The sequence below is a fragment of the Sylvia atricapilla genome, chromosome 17 (assembly GCF_009819655.1).
Source record: "Sylvia atricapilla isolate bSylAtr1 chromosome 17, bSylAtr1.pri, whole genome shotgun sequence".
Lineage (NCBI taxonomy): Eukaryota > Metazoa > Chordata > Aves > Passeriformes > Sylviidae > Sylvia > Sylvia atricapilla.
In genome coordinates, this window is record NC_089156.1 from 1,086,613 (window position 1) to 1,109,279 (window position 22,667).

Sequence of the window (22,667 nt, forward strand, 5' to 3'; positions counted from 1 at the left end):
CCCAGCTGTCCCCGCAGGACACTCGGGTTCCCGGTGCTCTGTGTCCGCTCCAGCTGCAGCTCCTGGAAGCGGCGCTGGAGGGGCCCGCAGCAGCCCGGGACTGGAGCTCAGGGCCCGGAGGAGGCGGGATGGGGATGTTCCCCTGTGACTCTGGCACAAGAGAAGGAAAGCTCAGCTCAGCCCCGGTTTGGAAGCTCCAGGAGGATCCTGCCCACCCATTCCTGCCTCCTCTTGGCTCGGAGATCAGCCACGGGGCAGCAAACACCCCCTGCGTGTCACCTGCTGGACATTCACCACAGGGCGCCGGACACGAGCCTCTGGAGGTGACCGGGGTGTCCCCAGGCTCTCTGAGCCCCCCAACCCGCCCGGGGCCTGGAGCAGGAGCCGGGCAACTCACCGGGGTCAGGGGCTGCCCGGGGGGGCTCCCGGGGCCTGCTCTGGCCTGCGGGGACAGCGCCCGGCCCGGCCCGCTGCCCGTCACCGGAGAGCGGCCGGAGAGCGGCCGACGGCCAGCTGAAGGCTCCGGGAATGAGTAGTGCGGGCTCCCCCGAGGGCTGACGCCGCCGGGGGCTCGGTGTCCGTCCTCCCGAGCCGCAGTCAGCCCCCCGGCCGTGGCCGGCGGCTCCCAGGGCCGCCTGCAAGCCGCTGCCAGTGCCCGAGGCGCCGCTGGATCCGCTGCCGGAGCCGGCGCAGGAGGAGGAGAGCGCGGCCGGGGGAGGCCGGGGACGGGCTGGAGGGGACACGGGGGGAGGCCGGCACCGCCGTGTGTCCCCGGGCACCTCCTGCCGCCGAGGGGCCGGGCCCCGGGCCGCCGCCGGTGTCCCCGCGGGGCCCGGGAGCCCTCAGGCCGCCCCGGCACCGCCACAGCCCGCGGGACGCGCGTGCCGCAGGGCGCTGCCGCCGGCCACGGCCTGGAGGAGCAGGAGAGAGGGCTCAGCTCTGCCCCCGAGCCCGGCCAGCCTCTCCTGGGAGGGCTTCGGGGCCAGGTCACAGCTGCCAGGGAGCTCCTGGAGCAGAACAAACACAGGAACACCCGGGGGCCCTCCTCTGTCCCCCGAGCCACCTCCACACAGTCCATGTCCCCACACCACTGTCCCCCTCCTGGCGGGGACAAAACTCCGGGCGGCCTCAGAGCAGCAGCACATCTGGGCTGCTGTGCCTGCGGCTGCTCCCCCATCCCCGCCCCTGCCGCACATCCCACCGTTCCGTTCCCGGACCTGCCGCAGGGCCTCCCGCAGCTGCCGCACGGTGTCCGCCCTGTCCCGCTGGAGCAGCCGCTGCAGCCGCTGCAGCACGTCCAGCCGCTGCTGCAGGAGGGCCCGGCTGCCCCGCTGCAGCTCCCGCAGCCTCTGCAGGGGAACCGGGCTCCCGTCACTGCCAGGGCACCCCCAGCTCCCAAGGACGGTGTCCGGCAGGTCCCTCCCGGCCAGGACGGCACCACCGCAGCCTTGATGTCCTTTGGGAAAGAGCTGAGGTTTGGGGGGTCAGTGCCCAGGAATTGTCACCCCGGCCTCAATCCCAGCCCTTCCCAAGATTCCAGCTCTCCCCGCCTCTGCCGGGCTCTCCGGGGCTCTGCTGACCTGCAGAGAGTCACCCCAGTCTGCCCCCAGCCACAGGGGTGGTTTTCCCAAAAAATTCTTCTCCTAAAAGCCTCAGTCCCTCAGTAAAACCTCCCTGCGGGTGAATCCAGTTTGGCCCCTTAGGGATTTGGGCGGCACAGAATGTTTCCCGTGGGATGTGGGTGGCTGGAAAAGGGGCTGGGCTGCCGACAGAGGTGTGATGTGTGTGCTCCTCCCCAGGGCCCCCGCCGGTGGGATCTTGGCCCCTCCGGAAAACCGGGAGTGCTCTGACCTCCAGCAGCTCCAGTTTCTCTTCTTGTGGAGTTGCTGTTTTCCTTTTCTCCTTCTCCAGCCACTCCTGGCTCACACAGGCTCCCTGCCCCTGCCAGACTGGAAAAACCCCTCCTGTCCCATTCCCACATTTTTGCCTCCTCTAGGACTGGCCAGGCCCTCCCCTCACACCCAGGAGCAGCAGAGCAGAGCCGTGCCATGGCCAGCACGGTCCCCCCAGCCTGTCCCTGCCACCTGCAGCAGTGCCAGGCCAACCCCTGCTTGGGCACCTCGAGGTCACCTCACCGTCCTCTGCAGGTCCGTGTGGCACCGGCGATGGGTGTCCCAGGTGTGTCCCAGCAGTGCCAGGCCAGTCCTGTGCCAGGGACACATCACACCACAGCCCAGCTCTGCCCTCAGGGTGCCCATTACCCTCCTGGGCTCCCGGTGCCACCTTCTGCTCCAGCCCCGGGGCAGGACCCATCCCTGGAGCCCCCATACCTGGCTCTGTCCCCTTGGCTCCAAGGCCTGGCCACAGGTCCCAGCTCTCGTGTCCCCTCCTGGCTCCTCCCCACAGGGACCAGTGCAGCTGCCCCGCTGTCCCCTGACATGCAGGATTTGGGTCACAACACATTTGCCCCTTTTCCATTGCATTTCCTCCTGCATTTCCATGGTCACCACGTGGGACACAAGGACCAGGGCCAAGTGTGGTGTCCTGGCCACATCCCGCTGCTCCCCGGAGCCCAGCAGGAGGCAGAGCCAAGGGAATCCCTGCATCCCTCCCTGCCCCCGCCAATGCATCCCATCCGAGCCGGGGCTGTGCCCGTGCCAGAGCCCAGAGCCCACAGCCCGGGCCCCTACCTTGCAGGGCAGGTCCCCTTTCTGGTCCCCATGCAGCCCTGGGGACACAGGTGACCCCCACTGCCCGGGGGCTGCCACGGCTGTGCCAGCACCTGGGGGGAAAATGGCATTGGGGGAAGGGACCCCACAAACCCACAGAAACCCCACAGGCAACTGGGGCTGGCCCCTGCCACCGTGTCCCTGCCCTGCCATGTCCCTTCCCCTGCTTGTCCCAGCCCTGCACCCTCCCCCAGCAGCTCCCAGTGCCCCAGGCCAGCCCGGACTCACTCCTGCTGCTGTCTGCTCCTTCCCTGTTCCTGTCATCCACAGCCAAGGTGACATTCCCTGCACGTCCCCGGAGAGCTGGTGGCTCCTGTCGCCTCATGCCCAGGGCAGGATGTCCCCTGGTTCTGGCACTGCTGGCCCTGGGAAAACTGCCCCCAGGAGAGCCTGTCCCTGCCCCAGCCCTGCTCCTGCCAGCAGAGATCCCTGGAGGTCTCCAGGAATGCCCAGGCAAGGCCATGGCCAGCAGGTCCCCACGGGGAGGGTCCCTGAGGCCCAGGGCTGGCTGGGCAGAGGGGGATGCCCAGGGGACCCCCCGGGACACCCCGACATGGCTCTGGCTCAGGCGGGAGATCCTCGCTCCCAGAGACTCCAGGCTCTCACTCCTGCTCCGGGATGGAGACCTGCCCTGCCCGGGGGCCCTGCCCAGCTCCATGGGCAGCTGTGGCCGCAGGTCCAGGCTTCTCCCTGTGGGGGATAAGGACTCATCCTGCCCAGGACGAGCTCCTTCCCTGGGGGACGTCCCCAACAGGCTCCTGCTGGCACAGCAGCGGCTCCACCATCCCCTCCCAAAAGCTGGCAGCAAAGTCCTCGGTGCAGATGGAGCTGGAGCTGCTGCCGTGGGCTGGGCTGGGCTGGGAGCCCGGAGCTGAGCCCAGGAATGCTCCTCTTCCTGTGGGACAGGGCTGTCACCACATCCTGCCAGCTCTGTGGGGGACAGCAGAGCCATGAGACCACCCCAGCGGGAAGGAGCCATCCCATCCTGGTGGATTTAAACCATCTTGCAGGGGCTGAGAATTCCTGTTCTTCCCAGGGAGCACCAAAGCACCGACACTGAACACAACCCACCCTCTTCTGTAAGATCCTCAACTGCTTCCAGTAGGAAAGCTACAATATTATCCTTATTTTCATTTTAAACCAGGGTAATCTTTGACCTTGATGCTCCCAGGGCACACCTTGGCAGGGGGCAGTGCCAGGGAGGGCTGGCAGCACCCAGGATGGGGCAGGGATGCTGCCAGCTCTTCCCAGGAAGAAATTTTCCCTAATATCCAGTCAAAACCTCCCCAGCATAACTTTAGGCAGTTTCCCCTTGTCCTGTCCCTGTTCCCTGGGAGCAGAGCCCGACCCCCCCCGGCTGTCCCCTCCTGGCAGGGAGTTGTGCAGAGCCACAAGGGCCCCCTGAGGCTCCTTTTCTCCAGGCTCAGCCCCTTTCCCAGCTCCCTCAGCCTCTCCTGGGGCTCCAGCCCCTTCCCCAGCTCCCTGAACCTCTCTGCTCCATCATCATTCGCAGGCATTGCTCCGCGGAGCTGGCAGAGGGGGCTGGAGGATCAGGCAGAGCTGAGAAGGCTCCGGAGGTGCCCTGTCCTCACTCACCGGCCATGCCACGACACTGCTGGGAGGATGTCACCGTCCTGCTGCCACCAGTGCTCGGCACAGCCACGCCTGGGTGCTGCAGGGAGAGGAACAGGGAATGGAGCAGGGAATGGGGGCACTGCCAGATATGTTCACCGTGGGGACAAGGCAGGAGCATCCCAGCGCTGGTGCTGCATCTGCACCCCCACAAAGGAGCCCCAAAGGAACCCCCCTCCCACACCCCACACCTGGATTTGCCGGGCATCAGCAGGGTCCAGATCCAGGATCCTGAAAACCCAGGGCTGCAGAGAGGGGGAAAGAAACGCTGAGGCTCTCAAAGCACTTGGGGTTGGGCCAGAAATCCCCCGGGGGGTTCTCCAGTGGGCCAGGCAGGGCAGGATCACCCTGGGAGGGGATGGGCAGGGCGGTGCTGGAGCAAAGCTGAGCTGGTCCAGATGTGCTGGCCCAGGTGTGCTGGTCCAGATGTGCTGGTCCAGACGTGCTGGCCCGGGGCTCAGTGACGGAGCTGAGTGACACAGCCCGGGCCCGGCCCGGCCGCCTCCGGAGCTGCGGTGGCAGCGGGTGATGGGGGCCGGGGGTCGTTTTTTCCTTAAAATCAGGACATCGGCCCTGGAGCTGCAGGTCCCCCGGGGGCCACGGCCACGGCAGCGCAGGGAGGGTCACAGTGCCGGGGTCCCCCCAGCGCAGCCCCGACTCACCTGGGGCCGGCAGAGAGGAGGCAGGAGCGGCACGGGCAGGGCTCTGTGTCCCTGTCTCCTGGCAACATCCCGCAGGGACCGGTCTCAGCCTGCCCGGACCCTCCTCCAGCTCCCCCGGGCCAGCTCCTGCCCCGCACAGCGTCCCCTGGGGCAGCTCGTCCCCGCCATCCTCAGGGAATCTCCGTGCCTGGGTACCTCCCCTGAGCCCCATTTGCTGTTCCTCATTCCTCGTTCCTCCTCTGGGCCACCATCTCCCCCCTTGGCCAGGCTCCCTGGGACATCACCGCTCCCATGATCTCTCCCGGCCCATGGCCCTCCCAGGGCAACCCCTGCCCTGGTTCTTCTCCTTCAAGCTGCTGGTCCCAGATAATCTTCCCTGCTCCTGCTTCCCTGGACCTCCTGCCTTGGATAACTTCCCCTGGGTCACCTCCCCTCCTGCCCCTCAAGCCTGGACCATCTCCTCCCCTTGGCAACTTCTCCCTCAGATCCTCCTCCTTCCTGAACCACCACTTCCCTGGACCTCCGTGTCCTTTGGGCAACCTCCTGCTTTTGAGCAACATTCCCTGGATCTTCTCCTTCCTGTGCCACCTTCCAGGATCTCTCCCCATCCTCTACCCTGTGTCCACGTCCCCTCTCACACCCAGAGCTCTTCCAGGACCTGCAGCCCTGGGGAGCCAGTGACCATCTCGGCACCACGGCTTTTAAAACTCCCGAATCCAAGTTTTATTTCCGTGTAGGAGAAGAGGGATCACTCACAATATATTATTGTTCAAAAAAAAAAAAAAAAAGTACATTCAACAGCATTTACAGTGGAATGACATTAAAATCCTCGAGGAGGAACAGAAGGACCAGGAGATGGTGCTCTGGTTAAGTGCTGCTGATAAGATTGATCTCTGGAAGATGGAGGCAATTTTTTCCGTTAGCCTAAAATCCAGGGGATTTCTGGGTTGGGGTGCTCCTCGCGCTCCCCCACGCTCCATGGAGCTGTGCAGGGTCTGTGATGGGGGTTCCCAGATGGATGAGGCGATGGGGGCACAGCAGAGGGGACCCCTTGGGGCCCCAAAGCCCAGCAGAACCGGCACTTAGGGAGCAACATCCTGCTCCCTGCTCTGCTCTGCTCGGGAACACCCCAATGCCCCTTGGCCTGTGCTGGAGCTTCTCCCTGCTCCAAGCTCCCGGGTGACACTTGCATTGACACAGCAGAAAGGAAAATAAGGCATTCTGAAGAGCTCCATTTCAGCCCGCTTTTACAGACTCAGGCCCCCAGTGGGACAAACCCCCGGGACATTTTGTGCTGCCACAACCCAAGGCAGCGGCACTGGGGATCAGTGGGGAGCATCCTCCCTCTCCCAGGCAGGACACCTGGGACACGGGCAGCTCTCCACAGGCTGAATCCCAGGCTGGATCATTTAAGATCAGCTTTCCCGAGCCAGGGCAAAGCTCCAGAAGGAGTGAACATTCCGGAGCAGCTGCTGCAACTCTGGGGACACTGGGAAGCAGCTCGGAGCATCCCACTCCCAGGGATCCCTAGTGCCGCTCCTCCAAGCCCAAACACATCCTTTCCACATGGGAATGTCCTCTGGAACACCTTTGCCATGCTACAGGAACCAGCTTGGAGCAAACCGTTGCTTCCCTGCAATGGGAATCATTCCATCACTATCACCCGAGCTCGGGGACGAGCTGAGGGGAATCGTACTCGAGCTGTAAAAACTCAGACAGACACCTCTGTCTTCATCATTTTTCATCTATTGTGTACCATAGAAATTTAAGCAAAATAATTTATATATATTTTTATATATATATATATGTATAAATTAGAAGCAAATAAATAAGATTAAAGGGTGCACTGAGAGCAGCAGGGGCTGCCCTGCACCACTGTGACGCCGTCCGGGGCCGTGGGGACTGTACACTGATCACAGGGATGGAAGTGCTGGAAGCTGATCAGGAGACTGATGGATGAGGAACCTGATTGCATAAGTGTCCCGTGTGCAGCCTGGATATTCCAGTTACCATTGCCTCAAGGTTCGTTATTGCTAATTAACTTCCACGTGGGTGTGACAGGCCTGGCTCGGGGCGGCCCCAGAGGCAGGGTCAGTGTGATATGATGGAGAGCCAGAGAAGGAGACAGCAAAAATGGGATCCAGCAGGGCCAGTGCAGGTCTCCGGATGTTCCTGCTACTGCCTGGCCCAGCAGATCCCATCTCTGCGATGCTGCCACCTCCTGCTTCCCCTCGGTAGCCCTGGTCCTCACCTGTCACCAGCAGCGCTCGCTCCGCCTCTCCCAGTGCATCCAGGGCCAGGCAGGATGATGACACCCAGGAGGGGTCAGGGGGACAAGGGGTTCCCTGCCCTGACAAACTGGAGCTGCTGCAGGGAGAGCCCAGGATGAGGGAGGAGAGGGATGGGAGCTGGGAGCAGGTGCTGGGATGCAGGGACCCACCACCCTCAGCCTGTGGCCAGGCCAGTCTGACTGAACAGGGTGGGAGATGCAGGACCAAGGCTCCATCCCAGTGGCACCACTCCCCTCCTCTCCCAGCCAGCATCAGGCACAGCTCAGCAGGGAAACACCGAGGAAAAGCTGGCATTGAGAGCCAGCCCCCATGTGCAGGGATATGGAGCAGGGACACGGAGCCAGGAGCATCACTGGGATAAAACTCTTCACTGCATGGGCCTGGCATTCCCAGCCTCGCTGAGGCTGTCTCACCCTTCAGATGTGATTGCAGGAAAACCAAAGCAAACCTCACTCAAACCACTCTCACACGACAAAGACAGGCCCAAGCTTTGCCTGAACACATTAGACTGTGAGGAAGCACCTCCAACGCTCTTGAAAAAAACAAAATCCAGGTCAAATACCCCAAAGTCACCAGCTGAAACATCCCACTTGGCGTTACTGGGATGACTGGGCACTGTGGAACCACCAAGAGCCTCCAGAATCAAGCGCCACGGCTCCTGGGGACAGCTTTCCAAGAAGAGTTGTTCATGTCCATCTTTGAAGGAAACCTGAACCAGGAGCAGGATTTGTTTTTTTAAAAAAATAATTCCACGAAGTCCACACAGAAATGGGGTCCCAAAAAAAAAAAAAAAAATGGCAAAGAGAAGAGCTCACACAAGCACGGCATTCCCACACCCCAGGCATCTTTGGAAGTCGACGTCTCGGCCGCCGGAGCCGAGGCGCTGGAGGATATAGGCAGCAACTCCTGACAGCAATGAACATCCTAAACCCAACCCAGCTCCACGTGTCCTCACTCCTAAGCAGTCACTGGAAAAGCCATCATTAAAAAAAAAAAAAAAAAAAAAAAAAGGATGCTATTTATTAGTGCATAAAAAAATAGGTTTGGAATCCCTGTTTGGATCTCTGCATGTATTGACTCTGTCGGCCTGGCGGGATGCTGCCGGCGTGTCCTGGCTGTCCCTCGGGCTGTGCCCGTGTCCCAGGGCTCACTGGGGGGCTCAGAAGATGTCGGGGCACACGCTCCAGTCCTGCTTGTCCTTGGCCTCCCAGTAGCCGCCCTTGTAGACGCAGATCAGCTCCCCGGTGACGGCGTCCACCTTGCGCTCGAACCACAGCGGGATGTACCCCTCGTATTCCTTCCCTGGCCGGGCACAACGGGGGTCAGGGGCTTCTCCACCCAGAACCCCACAGCCCCACAGCTGCCCCAAGAGCCAGGACTGTCTGTCTGCTGGTGCTCCCAGGGCTCAGACTGATTTGAGCCTAGCCCTGCTGTGGCCACGAGGGCCAAGGGAGGAGCGGTCTCTAGAGTGACAAAGTGACTGGTGGGACATGATGGCCAGAAACACGATAACCAGCAAGACAAAGCAGCCAACAACCCTCCCTGCCAGAGCCCACAGCCCCAAAAACTCAACCAGCCCCCACAAGTGTCCCAAACCCACCCACAAGGGTCCCCCAGAGCTGCTCTCCCCTTGCAGGGTCTGTCCTCCACAACCATCCCACAGCAGGGGCAGCACAGTCCCTGCATCCCGAACCATCCCCCAGCGCCTCACCTTCCTCCAGGGCCTCCCGGCCTCGGCCTCCCTGCGCCGGCGCACGGCTCTCTGCTTCTCCTCCAGCCTCTGCTTCTCCACGTTGGCCTCGTCCCAGCGGCCGCTCTCCATGAGCCGCTGGTCGGGGCGCAGGCGGCTGTCCGTGGGCGCCACGCGCTCCTCGGGCTCGTTCAGCGTCAGCGCCAGCTCCGAGAAGAAATACATGTTCTCTGCATTCTCCCTGCATCCAGACAGCCTGGTCAGGATGGGGGCTGGGGGACACCTCAGGCACAGCCCCCCAGCACCACTGATCCTCTCCACCACAGGCGGTGGAACTGTGACTTTGTGCTCTAACCTGGGACATGTGACAGTGCCCTGGCCTTGGGGACAGGTCTGTTATCCTGTGACAGTCCCTGAAGGGGAGGGGACCTGGGGACAGAGGGGCTGGAAAGCTGCTGGTGGGAAAAGCCCTGAGAGTGCTGGTGACAGTGTCTGGACATGAGCCCAGGTGTGCCCAGGTGGCCAAGAGGCCAAGGGCTCCTGGGCTGTGCCAGCCCTGGGGTGGCAGCAGGAGCAGGGCAGTGCCTGTCCCCTGGGCTGGCACTGCTGGGCCACCTCCAGTGCTGGGGCAGCTCTGGGACCCTCCTGGCCAGAGAGACCTGGAGGGGCTGGAGCGTGTCCAGGGCAGGGAACGGAGCTGGGGAAGGGACTGGAGCCCCAGGAGAGGCTGAGGGAGCTGGGAAAGGGGCTGAGCCTGGAGAAAAGGAGCCTCAGGGGGCCCTTGTGGCTCTGCACAACTCCCTGCCAGGAGGGGACAGCCGGGGGGGTCGGGCTCTGCTCCCAGGGAACAAGGGATGGGATGAGTGGAAATGGCCTCATGTTGCACCACAGCAGTTTTGGATTGGGTATTAGGGAAAATTTCTTCCTGGAAAGGGTGGTCAGGCATCAGAACTGGCTGCCCAGGGCAGTCCCTAAGCAGAGAATATCCCCAAAGCAGGGACTGTCTGTTGGTGCTCCCAGAGCCCAGCCCTGCTGTGGTGATGAGGGCCAAGGGAGGACTGGTCTCCAGAGGGACAAAGTGGGACATGATGGCCAGGGACACAATAGCCAGCAAGGCAAAACAGCCAACAGCCCTCCCTACCAGAGCCCACAGCCCCAAAAACCCAACCACCCCCTACAAGTGCCCCAAACCCACCCAATACGAGTCCCCAAAGCCATCCTCCCCTTGCAGGGACCTATTCTCCCACCTCAGAAAAAACCACTCAGCCCCCCAAAGTCCCACATGTTCTCAGGCCTGAGCACAGGAGCCTCCCATTGCACAAGGCTCTGGGAAATGCCATCCCCATCCCAATCCTGCCGTCCCAGGAGACTCACGGGAGCGGGTACTTCCTCCACAGGACCTTTGGGGACAGTGTCTGGTAGACAGTTTTCTGCTTGCCCTCGGTGCTGGTGCTGCCATGGCTGCTGTGGACGATCTTGGAGCACTCCATCTTCTCATCCCACGTGCCCGACATGACGTAGTGGGCTTTGCCATCGGCGTCGCTCACCACTCCTGTCACCTGGCAGGGGGACATGGCTCTGGTGGCCTTTGGGAACGCCCAGAAGGACCCCACAGCCTCCAGGTGCCCAGCTGGATGTGGAGCTGTGTCTCCCGGACATCCCTGACCGTGCAGGTGGGTGTCCAACCCACCCAACACCTCCCAGGTCTGTGCTGCAGCTCCAGCACATCAATGCCAAACCACGGGACAAGGAGGTGCCACCCAGCCCTCCCTGGTGAGCCCCGTTGGAGGTGCCTGGCCAGCCCCTCAGCCCCGTGCTGGGGGTCATCCCAGTGGTACAAGAAGCCTGGAAGAGCCAGCTCTGACCCCTGAAGGAGCAGAGCCCTGCTGTATACTCACCTTGCGGGGGACATCCCTGGAGAAGTAGCTGTAGGGGGTAAATTTCAGCTGGCATTTATCTTTGGACTTATGGTTAACAATCTCTATTTCACCAGACTGGATAAAAGACACAGAACCACAGCAGGGAGAGACAGAGGAAGGTTAGTTGTGTTCAGGTACCAATCCCCACTGGGCACAGCAGCACCAATGGCTGCTCCCCCACAGCAGCCACCCCCATCACCTGCTGGCCCCAGGGAGAGCCAGGGAAGGCTGCAGGAAGCCTTTCCCATCCCTGCAGGAAAGCACAGCTTCCCATGGTGGCAGAAGCATATACCCTAGGAGGGCAATGCTCCTCCAGGCCCCCAGAGCCAGGCAGGACCTGTCCCTTCACCCACCTGGTCGATCCAGAGCTTGCCCACGATGATGTTGTGCACAGTGGAGGTGACTTTCCTCCAGACATAGTGATTCCCACTGGAGTGGAACTCCAGGTGGATGGCGCCTGTGGAGAGAGGAACGATCTGAGCTCAGCAGGGACAGATGTTCCCCAGAGCCCACCACCAGCCCAGCACTGTGCTCATCCTCAGGGCCACCCCTCTCCCTGCATCCCCCAGGCAGGCCTGGCTCTGGATTCATCCCTCCCTCAGTCTGCTCCAGGGAGGGAGGTTACAGCTCCTCCAAGGCCCTCTGCCCTCTGCCAAAAATAGTCATGTTAAAAGCAGGTCAAGAAATGTGCTGCCTGGTTGATTCAGACACTGGCACCACTCTGGGAATGCTGCCCAGCCCAGGGACAGGCAAAAGGAAAATAAACTGCTGGAAGAGGCAGCTTATTGCACTTGACTGGCAGGGAGAGGGTTAAAACAGGCAGCAAGTTATCTTTAAATATCATGGAAGGAGAAATCAATTCCTGGGCAAGCAGGTTATTTCCAAAGCAAAGGAGGCTTTGCAGCTGGCATCATTTCCACTTCCAGAGCAGACATGTTATTGTTGGATCATTGGATCAGGAGCACTAATCTGGGCTCCTTAATTACTTGGGGTGGAATTCACTGAGCCCCAGGTGAGCCCAAGGAACTTCTACAGGCTAAGGAAGCAGTTTCTTTAACTGCTGGGTTTTGCATGAGCAGTGCAAGGCCCATCAATCCCAGATAATTCCAGAACCCACCACCTACCCAGTGGCATGATGGAGAGGTATTTGCCCCTGAACTTGCTGGCGATGGTGATCTCCTGCCACAACGTCCACCCTCTCCTGGAGTACACGTGGTGGGCGGCTGCCGGGGGGTGGTGGCTCACCTGGGGACAGGAGACACAGCCCGTGAGGACAGGGCCACCAGAGAGCCCAGCTGAGTGCAAGGAGAGGTGACAGCTCCACACCAGCTCAGCTCTAAGGACACTCCAGGCCCCGGACACCCCAGTCTCCTCCTGGGCATTAGGGGGACCCCCATGCAGTGCCCTGGCAGCAAAGGGAGACACACCAGGATCCTGCCAAGATTGCTAAGGCTCATTTCAAAGCATGATCCATGAAATCTTCACTTGAACAACCATCGCTGTGAGATCCTGTTGTTTCATGATCTCAGGACACGGCCCTGCTTTCCTGGGATGCTGGCTGAGAACCATGGATGTGCTGGCACCCCAGTAATCCCTGTGGAACAGCACCTGGGAAATCCCAGAGGACACAGGCCCACAAGTTATCCAGAACACACAGCAAGTCTCTGGCTTTTCCCTCACAGGCTGGAAAAGCAGGCACAGCATCCTCAGTCCTGAGAGTGACTTGTTAGAGGATGCTGCTCACATCGCCCTACCCTGGGAAAAACTCTGCCCAAAACAAAAATAGGAGCAGGAATATCCCAGGCAGAGGGATCTGTCCTCAGGCAGGCTCTGGCACAGGCACCTAGCACCAGCAGACACTGATGCCCAGAGCTCCAGGATGATTTCCCTGCTGTAATTACAGGCTGAGCACCCTGAGCTCTGGATTACACACACAGGCAAGGCCAAGGCCTTGCCATTAAATCCCAGTCACCAGCAGCAGGAAATCCTATTTGGATAACTGGATTTCAGGCACTGGATTATCACTGCTTGGCTGGGCGTGTTGACAGGCTGAGCAGCACAGGCAGCATCTTGGGAAAATTCAGAGCAGTGGGAAAAGTATCTGGAATTGGTCAGGAATATCAAATCTGGGTACAAACAGAGGAAAACTGGGACCAACCGGAGAAAGTCATTGCAGGCACATTATTTATTTGGGAGGGAACACGGATGGAGAAAGAGTGTGGAAAAAAGGAGGTGAAAGAATGAGAACAGGGATGACAATGTTTGAGAATGATGCACTCAGGGGTGTCCAGCACTAACAGACAGGGATTGGGACAGATTGTGGTCAGAAGCATCCAGGAGGGACAGGCAGCCCTGGGCGTGGCACCACAGCTGGGATGGGGCAGATAGATCCACCCAGGAGTTCCAACTGTACCCCAGGAAAGTGAGGGTGGCAGCTGGCTAAGGGATGGATCCTGGCCAGGAATCATTCACTTCCAGGCTAAACCAGGGGACAGACCAGGAACTGCTGCCAGGCAAGGGGAGGTGAAGGTGTGACACTGCTGAGGTGGGAGAACCTGAGCTCTGTTGACAGCCACAGTGGCTGAGGGATGAGGCCACCTGTGACCCTGGCAGGCAGGAGGGCTGCACCAGGGCCCAGGCTGTGGCTGACAGTGTCCCACCTCACTGCAGCCACGGGCACTGGGAGGGCTCCCAGGCTGGGATGGACCAGCTGGGGATGTGCAGACATCGGGAACCTAGCACTGGGGGGTGTGGAGGGACAGCAGAGCCAGGAATTTTGAGGATTATCTATTGCAGGACCTTCCTTGTGTCACACTTCCAGAAGACCCCACACAGCCTGCTCCCTGTCACTGCCCAGAGCAGCATGGCCAAGAGAACTGGGATGGGATTTGACAGGAGGTGCCATCCTGCCTCAAGCCAGCACTCCACAGGTGTCTGACAAGTTTGGGCACCCACTGCCAGGAGGGCTTTCCCTGCTCCTGGGTGTCCCACAAGGAGCTGGTGGCAGAGCCTGGCACCCCTGCAGCAACTGCTCCAAACCTGTGGACAAACGGGCCAAGCCAGCCCAGTCAAGCCTGTGACCCAACCCCACCCTGTCACCCAGCCCAGAGCACTGGAGGGCCACGTCCAGTCCTTCCTTGGCCACCTCCAGGGCTGGGGACTCCACCACCTCGTCCTCACAGCCATTTCTGGAGAAGAGCCCCACGTGAGGCTCAGGGAGGTGCTGGCTGCCCCCGGCAGGACAGGAGCCCAGGATGAGCACAGGGAGCCCCACCTGCTCGCAGAGGGAGCGGAACCCCAGCTCCTCCAGGCGGTCCAGCTCGTAGGTCTCCCCCAGGAGGGGGTTGAATGGCTTTGCAGTGCGGTGGACAGTGGTGGAGTAGGAGGACACGGAGGAAGGCGGCCACAAAGCACATCTGCTCCGTGGAGCTCTCACACTTCACCCGCCTTGTCCAGCAGCTCGTGGTACTCCAGGTCCTCCGTGAGCCGCTGCAGCATGGACAGGGGCCGTTGAAGTTTACCCTGCAGGGGAACAAGGCAGGGTTAAGAAGCAGGAGAGATCCCCAAGAGGCACCACTGAGCCCAAAGGAAAGGCAGGATGTGCTTTGCTCCCTGATCCGTGCCAGGCAGCACCAAGGTTCGGGGTACCCAACGGCGCTGTGGGATCATCAGGGATCACCCCAGGTTATCACCCTGAGCCCAAAATGAGCCTCAACAACAAGATCAGCCCCCTGCTGCCTCCTAGCCAGCATCCCACCGGCCACAGGACAGGGATGTGCTGCTCCCCAGCCTGCCTTCATCACATCCTGGGAAAGCTATCCCTGTGCCAGGTGAGCCAGCTGCCCAGAAAACCTGGAAAAGCCTCATTTGGGGATCTCCCTGTCCCAGAACACCCCTATTTTCTCTTTGAAAATACTGAAATTAAAAAATAATTGAAAGCAAGACAGAGGCACGAAAGGTCTTCTGCCTTTTTAGATTCTGTTCAAACAAAGAAATGTATTTTAAGAGGAGCAGATGGCTGAAGAACCACTTCTGTAAGCCAAGTTAAATATTTCATAGTAGAAAAACAAACTCCAGATTCCAGGATTTAGCTTTTTTTAGATTCTCCACTCAGGGATTTAGCCTGTAAAGTGGCAGGGATCTTAAAGCATCAGAGAAAGAGAGCTGGGGAGAAAGAGCAGCATCAAATCCACATAACGAGCAAATCACTTGGGATAATTCTCAGAGAGATGCAGAGAACAAAGCCAACAGCTGCATCCCCAGCACTGCTCAGGCAACAGGGAGCAAAACCCTTTTGTGGGGAAGAAAATGAATCCACCCAAATTCCAGATTCCTACGACTCTTTTCCTCCTTTTCAGTGCTGCAGGTTTGTTCATTCAGAGGGAAAATCAAGGAGCTCTTTGCACGAGAGGTTGCTCAGCCCATCACATCCCCAGCAAGGGGATGGATCTCAGGAGACCTCAGAGAATGTCAGGAATGCTCTTAATTCATCAGGAATCTCCCCAAAAATGTCCACATGCAGCTGAGCTTGTGGAGTCGATCCTGGGGCATTTCTTGCAGGACCTTCCTTCTCATTTCCTAGTGACTGTGGGATCCTTCAGACTTCACAGAATCCCAGAATGATTTGGATAGGAAGGGACATTAAAGCTCATCCAGTGTCACCCTGCCATGGGCAGGGACACCTCCCACTGTCCCAGGCTGCTCCAAGCCCCAGTGTCCAGCCTGGCCTTGGGCACTGCCAGGGATCCAGGGGCAGCCACAGCTGCTCTGGGCACCCTGTGCCAGGGCCTCAGATCCTCATGGGGAACAATTCTTTCTTACATTTAATCCAAACCTCCTCTCTTCCACACTGCCCTCAGGTTTGGACTTGAGCAGCTCCCAAGATGATTTGATTGATAGGAGAAGTAGGAATTTCTCTCTCCAGGCAACCAGCAGCTGCTGGGATTTCACATCCTGAGCTTATTCCTATGTCCATCACACCCTGATCTGCTGCTGCTGCAGAACTGGATGGTGCTGGGCTGTCCATCCCAGCTGGAAATAGCACAGGGAAGTGACAGCTCATCACTATCAGCCAGAGCTCTGAGCTCTCACTCAGGCTCTGTTTGCAGAGACAAAACACAGCCAATTCAGCATCCCAGCCTCTGGAATGTGCTCCTTGCTCTTTACCCAACAGAGGATGGACCATGAATACAGCTCTGTGCAGCCCATGTGAGGGGCTGTTCCACACAGGCCCCTCAGCAAACCCTTCCTGGCTGTCACAGGGAGCCTTTGCCCCCAGGGCTGAACCAGCAGCCCCCCAAATCTGCCCCCAGCACTTCCTTCACTGAAAAACTGCCCTCTGTAAGGAAAACCAGGCTCTCTGAGCCCCTGGGGTGGAACCCAATCCTGCCGTGGTTGGTGCAGGTGGGGCTGAGCCCTGAGTGTCCTGTCACTGGGGAAAACATCACCAGCAACAAGGTCCCTTCTTCATGAATCCTCAGGGATTCACAGTGTCCTGCTTCCCTCCATGCCTCTGCAACAGCTGGATTTGCAGAGGACACTCAGGCAATGTCCCCTCTGCTCCAGCCTCCCCTGGAGCAAGGATGTGCTGGAGCAAGTCCAGGGGAGGCCATGGAGATGCTCTGAGGGCTGGAGCCAGGCTGGGAGAGCTGGGGGTGCTCACCTGGAGAGGAGAAGGCTCCAGGGAGAGCTCAGAGCCCCTTCCAGGGCCTAAAGGGGCTCCAGGAGAGCTGGAGAGGGACTGGGGACAAGGGCTGGAGGGACAGGACACAGGGAATGGCTTCCCAGTGCCAGAGGGCAGGGCTGGATGGGATATTGGGCAGGAATTGTTCCCTGGCAGGGTGGGCAGGGCCTGGCACAGGGTGCCCAGAGCAGCTGTGCCCAAGGGCAGGCAGGACAGGGCTTGGAGCAGCCTGCGATAGTAAAAGGTATTCCTGACATGGCAGGGGTGGGACTGGATGGGATTTAAGGTCCCTTCCCACCCAAACCATTCCATGATAAGCATGCAGCAGTTGCAGAGGGCTCTGCCAGCACAAAATGCAGTCCCTGGAGAAAATCTCCTGTCCCTGCTTGGGGCTGCTGTGCCACCACAGCACCAGCAGGACCAAACCAAACCACACCAAACTCTCTGCAGAGCCCAGAGGCAGCCCTGGCTGCTGGGGACACTGGGACTCACGGGCATGGGGATCTTGGAGAGCTCTTTGCCAATGCAGTTCTTCATGATGCTCCAGAGGTTAAGGCTGTAGTTGGGCTTGTCGGGAATGCGGGACCGCCTCCTTTTCCTCGGCAGGAGATCTTTGCCCGTGGACTCATTGTAGCTGCTTTGATTTGAGCTCTCAAAGACCTGTGGAAGGAACAGAAGGAACTCAGGTTCAAGCTGGATACAACCAGACCCAGCAACTCCCAGAAACAGCAACCACAGCTCAGGAGACACCTGAGAAGCATTGCTGGAAGTCTGTTCTCCAGGGAAATATGGGCACAATTGTTGCCCAACACCTTCCTGCTTCCCTCAGGAGAATGTTTAGGATGCTGCTGAGTGTTGACATCTATCCCCACCCATGACTCAAGAGGAACCACCACAGAGCATCTGGATCCAGACAGAGGTTCCCTCCACAACCATCCCCTCTCCCCTGGCTTCACCCCACCAGGACCACCCCCTCACTCTGCCCAGCCAACTCACACTGTCCTCCAGGTTCCAGTCCTCGGGGTGGCCCTCGCTGGCCCCGCTCAGGTTGCTGCCCGAACGCCTGCAGGAAGGAAACAGTAGTTCAATGGTTTACCTGTGTGAGCACAGGTCAGGGCAGAAAACACCCAGGGCTGGTGCAGCATCACCCAGAGCACCTCCCTGTGCCACCCCAGGGGACTGCCAGGAAGGATGAGGGGTGACAGAGGCTGTGCACAGCTGTTAGGACGGGATTCTAAGGACAGGATGATCAAGAAGGGATTCTCAGCCCCAGCCCTGGGGGCACAGAGGTTCTGCATTTGTCACCAAGCCCAGTGATGTGACCATGGGTCAGACCACAGGTTCCTCCAGCCCAGATGTCCATGGAAGAGTAAGAGCAGACAGAGGTGATAGCAGACAGAGGGCAGGGATGGATGGGATATTGGGAAGGAACTGTTCCTTGGAAAGGTGGGGAGACCCTGGTACAGGCTGCCCAGAGTAGCTGTGGCTGTTCCTGGATCCCTGGAAGTGTCCAAGACCAGGCTGGACAGGGCTTGGAGCAGTCTGGGATAGTGGAAGGTGTCCCTGTCCATGTCCCTGTCCTCCTGGCAGGGGGTGAAATGAGAGGAGCTTTAAGGCCCCTTCCAGCCCTACCCATCCCATGATTCCATGATTCTGTCAAGGCACAGTGCTCCCTACCTCTGCCCAACACTCCAAGGGATTTCCCTCCAAGTCTCTGCTCCCATCAGTGTGGGGCAGAGGACTCAGCTCTCCCACAGCACCAGGTGACACCTGCCCTTCCTCACCTGCTTCACTACAACTGGGGGCCATCCCCAGCTTTGCTCCAGGAATGCAGGAGCAGCTGGATGCAGGATGGACCCCTGGACAGAGGCTGGGGAAGGACATGCCCACAGAGTGACCCGTGGGAGGAGCTGCTGCAGGAAAACCGGCCCTTCCCAGCCCTTCCCGAATCCCCAGGCAGGCCAGGGGTGGTACCTGTGGTGCTTGGGGTCTGCAGTTACAGTGATAAAAGCTGGTGCGTCCTCCATGGCATCGAAGTATTCCGTCTCCTCATCTTCATCACTGGCCTCTCCTTTGGCAGACTGCACACTCCCTGCTGGAGCAGAGGCTGTGAGACATCCCTGTGCTGGTCCCCTCCAGAGCCCACCGTGCAGGATCTGTCCCCGCTGTGTCCCCTCCCCACCGGCTTCCTGCACAGCCTGCCCCCTCCTGTGCATCCCGCCCACACCCCCAGGATGCTGTACCGATTTCCAGCTCCTAAAAGCAAGAATGTGCCCTGCTCCCCATCCCAGGCACACAAGGTGACCCTGCCATTCTCGGGAGCACCCCTGAAAATGCCCCCCAGGCTGCCTGAGGGTGACACGGGCGTGCCCAACCCGCGTCTGATGTGGCTCCGCTCCAGCACCGCCCCGTCCGCCGGGAAATCCGGTTTGGATTAAGCAGGGAAAAAAAGTCACGTGTTTCAGGTGATGCTCGGAGAGGTTTCCCAGCCCCGCATTTCCAAACATTCCTCCGCTTCGGTGGCAGGGATGGATGGCTGCCACGCCTGGAGCAGGCGCTGCCTGCGGAGCCCCGGTGCAGCTTCCCTGCTCCTGCCCCACCCCGGCCAATCCCATTCCCTGCCTCACTCTCCAGAGGAGCAGGGGCACCACCTCAGGCGGATTTGTGCCTGTCCCTGCAGCGATTTCCACCCTGCCCTCCCCAGCTGCACCTCAGAATTGTTCGGGCTGGAAAAGCCCTCTGAGAACATTGCCCAGACCCGTGTCCCCAGGTACCGCCTCCATAACAGCTGTTAAATCCCTCCAGGGATGGGGACATGGCTGGACAACCTTTTCCATGAGGAAATATTCCCCAATATCCAAACCAAACTTCCCCTGAGGCCACAGAGGGCAGTGCCTGGCACCAACATCAGCCCCCCTCCAGCAGCCACTGTTCTCTCCCTCGGGTCTGTTTTTCCTTTAGAAGTAAGACCCGGCACAATTAGCAGTTTTTGTGGCTGTAACTAATGCTTCCCTGGGGGAAGGACATTTGGCAGGAATCTGCAAAGCTCTTGGATCTTATTGCAAACGAGCCCTGGCTGTTCCACTGCCACCCCAAGCAGCCAACTCAGCAATGCCAGGGGACCCTGAGCCTTTTCCCAGTGCCATGGCTGCCCTCCAGCACACAGAGATACGCCAGCAGTAAGGGTTAACGCTCCCAAAATAGCCTGGAATAGCATCAGCGAGCTAGGGACAGCCCTCACTCGCATCTGAATCTTGGGGACATCCACACCCCTGAGCAAGACCAATTAGGAAGAATTATGGCATAATGGGATCCATTTAAAAAATACCGTGGGGATACAGGGCATTGCCTTGGGCATCCTTCCCACTGCTGGCAGCTCACAGCGGGCAGCCAGGCAGAATGCCCTGATCCATCCCAGAGGTGCCTGAACAGCCCTGTGCCATCCCAGGGGACCCCAAACAGCTGTGTCCCATCCTGAGGGTCCCTGAGTGGAACACCCCAGTTCATGCCGAGAGTCCCTGAGCAGCTCCATCCCAGGGGTCCCCGAGCAGCCCTGGTCCATCCTGGGAGTCCTTCAGCAGCCCTGTCCCATCCTGGTCCGCGAGGAGCCCTGTCCCATCCCAGGGATCCTGAGCTGCCCTGTCCCATCCCAGGGATCCTGAACTGCCCTGTCCCATCCTGGGGAACCCGAGCAGCGCTGTCCCATCCCAGAGATCCTGAACTGCCCTGTCCCATCCCAGGGATCCTGAGCTGCCCTGTCCCATCCTGGTCCCTGAGCTGCCCTGTCCCATCCCAGGGATCCCGAGCTGCCCTGTCCCATGCCGGGGAGCCCGAGCTGCCCTGTCCCATCCCGGGGATCCCAAACTGCCCTGTCCCATCCCAGGGATCCCGAGCTGCCCTGTCCCATCCCAGGGATCCCAAGCTGCCCTGTCCCATCCCAGGGATCCCGAGCTGCCCTGTCCCATCCCAGGGATCCTGAGCTGCCCTGTCCCATCCCAGGGATCCTGAACTGCCCTGTCCCATCCCAGGGATCCTGAACTGCCCTGTCCCATCCCAGGGATCCTGAGCTGCCCTGTCCCATCCCAGGGATCCCGAACTGCCCTGTCCCATCCTGGGGATCCTGAACTGCCCTGTCCCATCCCAGGGATCCTGAACTGCCCTGTCCCATCCCAGGGATCCCGAGCTGCCCTGTCCCATCCTGGGGATCCTGAACTGCCCTGTCCCATCCCGGGGATCCCGAGCTGCTCTGTCCCATCCCGGGGGTCCCGAGCTGCCCTGTCCCATCCTGGTCCCCGAGCAGCCCTGTCCCATCCCGGGGGTCCCGAGCTGCCCTGTCCCATCCTGGTCCCCGAGCAGCCCGGCCTGGCTCACCCTTGGCGGTGCTGGAGATGCTGGCAGTGCCCGAGGCCAGGCCGGGCGCCCCGCGGCAGGCGCGCTCCAAGCTGTTGTGCTGCTTGGCTAACTGCTCGATGGTCTCCTCCAGGCGGATCCGCTGCTCCCGCTCATGCTGCAGCAGCCGCTGCCATTTCCGGCTGTGGCTCTCGGCTAAGTCCAGGAAATCGCGGCAGGCCTGTGGCAGGAAGGGACAGCTCAGCTGGGGCTGTCACGGCACATAGTGACACCGGGGCTGGTGCCCCAGTATCCCCTCCTGCTCCTCTCCCAGGAGTGTGGTTTTACCACCTCCCAGAGCTTTGCTCATTCCCCACAACCACGGCTCAGCTCCGGCCATCCAAAGCTGAGGTGGCTACAACACGGACATCTGTCCACGAGCCTGCCCACAGCCTGTCCCTGTCCCCATCCCTGACCCCGCTGCAGTCCTCAGGAGCCCAGGCTGGGCTCTCACAGCCCTCAGCCAAGCGCAGAGGTCCTGAGTGGCACCTTCATTCCCAAATTCAGCAAATAAGGAGAAGCTGGATTGGACTGGTTCCTGGGGTGACAGCCATAGACAGGAGAGGATCATAGGATCGTAGAATCATGGAATGGTTTGGGCTGGAAGGTATCTAAAGATCATCCAGTTCCATGGGCAGGGACACCTTCCACTATCCCAGGTTGCTCCAAGCCCCATCCAACCTGGTTTTGGACACTTCCAGGGATCCAGGGGCAGCCACAGCTGCTCTGAGCTACTCAAGCCAGGAGCCAGCAATCCCTGTGCTCCAGGGAGGCAGAGAAGAAGGATGCCCAGCTCCTCCCTGGAGCTGCACAGCCCAGGACACAGCCCAGGGCCTGGCCTGGCCCCCTCAACACACCCACCATGGCCAGAACCCCCCATTCCCCTCCCCAGTGAGCCCAGGGGACCCCCAGCCATGAGGACCCTGCAGACACGCTGGGCGCAGGGAAGGAAGGCTCAAGGAGTGCTCCAAGCCAAGCCTTGCAGTACACACAGCATCCCCATCCTGTGCCACCAGGCAGGGGACAGCTGGGACAACACAATCCAGGCTGGCAGGAGAACCCCTTGGCACCAACCCCCCTCCCAAAGCCCCCCAGGACTGGCATCACCCAGCCCCAGCCGTGCCGGAGTCCCAGCAGGAGATTTCTGTGAGCAGGACATCCGCCCAGGCCGGGACACTGCTGGCTGTCCCACACTGCCTCATCCCAGACAATGGCCTCACAGGACAGCCCAGCCCTCATAGCTCTATTTTTAGGTTCTTTTCCATCTTGGATGAAGCCCTGAGTTCCGTGGCCTCACCGCTTCCTTTGCCATCAGCCCCACGTGCAGCTGAGCACAGAGGCAGGGCTGCTCCTCCTGCCCCAAATCTCTGCCAGATGCCACACACTGAACTTCTTATGGTTCAAAGTAGGAAAATACGATTTTTATGGAAATTCTCCAGGAGCTGGCAGCACGAAAGGAAATTACTGTGCTTCTGCAATTCCTTGTCATACCAAGGAAGTCCAATGGATAAACGCTGGCTGAAAAATTCAAACCTATTTAGAAGTACTAAAAGCAGAGCTCTGGATGTCTGAAGACTTCCAACATTCCCAGGACTTGGTTATTTTCTGTTTCCAGCTATTTGGAGTGCACAGATGATTCATCCAGCTCTTGCCTTGGTTAGTCAGCATTTGG

At 59.9% G+C, this 22,667-nt stretch overlaps 1 protein-coding gene across 1 annotated transcript in view; it reads right to left on the bottom strand.

Annotated features, from left to right (window-relative positions):
• Nucleotides 1-5,722: 5,722 nt before the first annotated feature.
• OSBP2 (oxysterol binding protein 2) overlaps nt 5,723-22,667 on the bottom strand; it is a 95,430-nt gene continuing 78,485 nt past the window's right edge. Inside the window, 14 exon segments of the mRNA XM_066331118.1 lie at nt 5,723-8,616; nt 9,026-9,043; nt 9,046-9,245; nt 10,379-10,563; nt 10,903-10,998; nt 11,277-11,380; nt 12,048-12,168; nt 14,198-14,317; nt 14,319-14,366; nt 14,368-14,445; nt 17,099-17,266; nt 17,603-17,669; nt 18,581-18,701; nt 20,978-21,176. Of these exon segments, the coding sequence (XP_066187215.1) occupies nt 8,474-8,616; nt 9,026-9,043; nt 9,046-9,245; nt 10,379-10,563; nt 10,903-10,998; nt 11,277-11,380; nt 12,048-12,168; nt 14,198-14,317; nt 14,319-14,366; nt 14,368-14,445; nt 17,099-17,266; nt 17,603-17,669; nt 18,581-18,701; nt 20,978-21,176 (1,668 nt within the window). The 3' untranslated portion in view covers nt 5,723-8,473.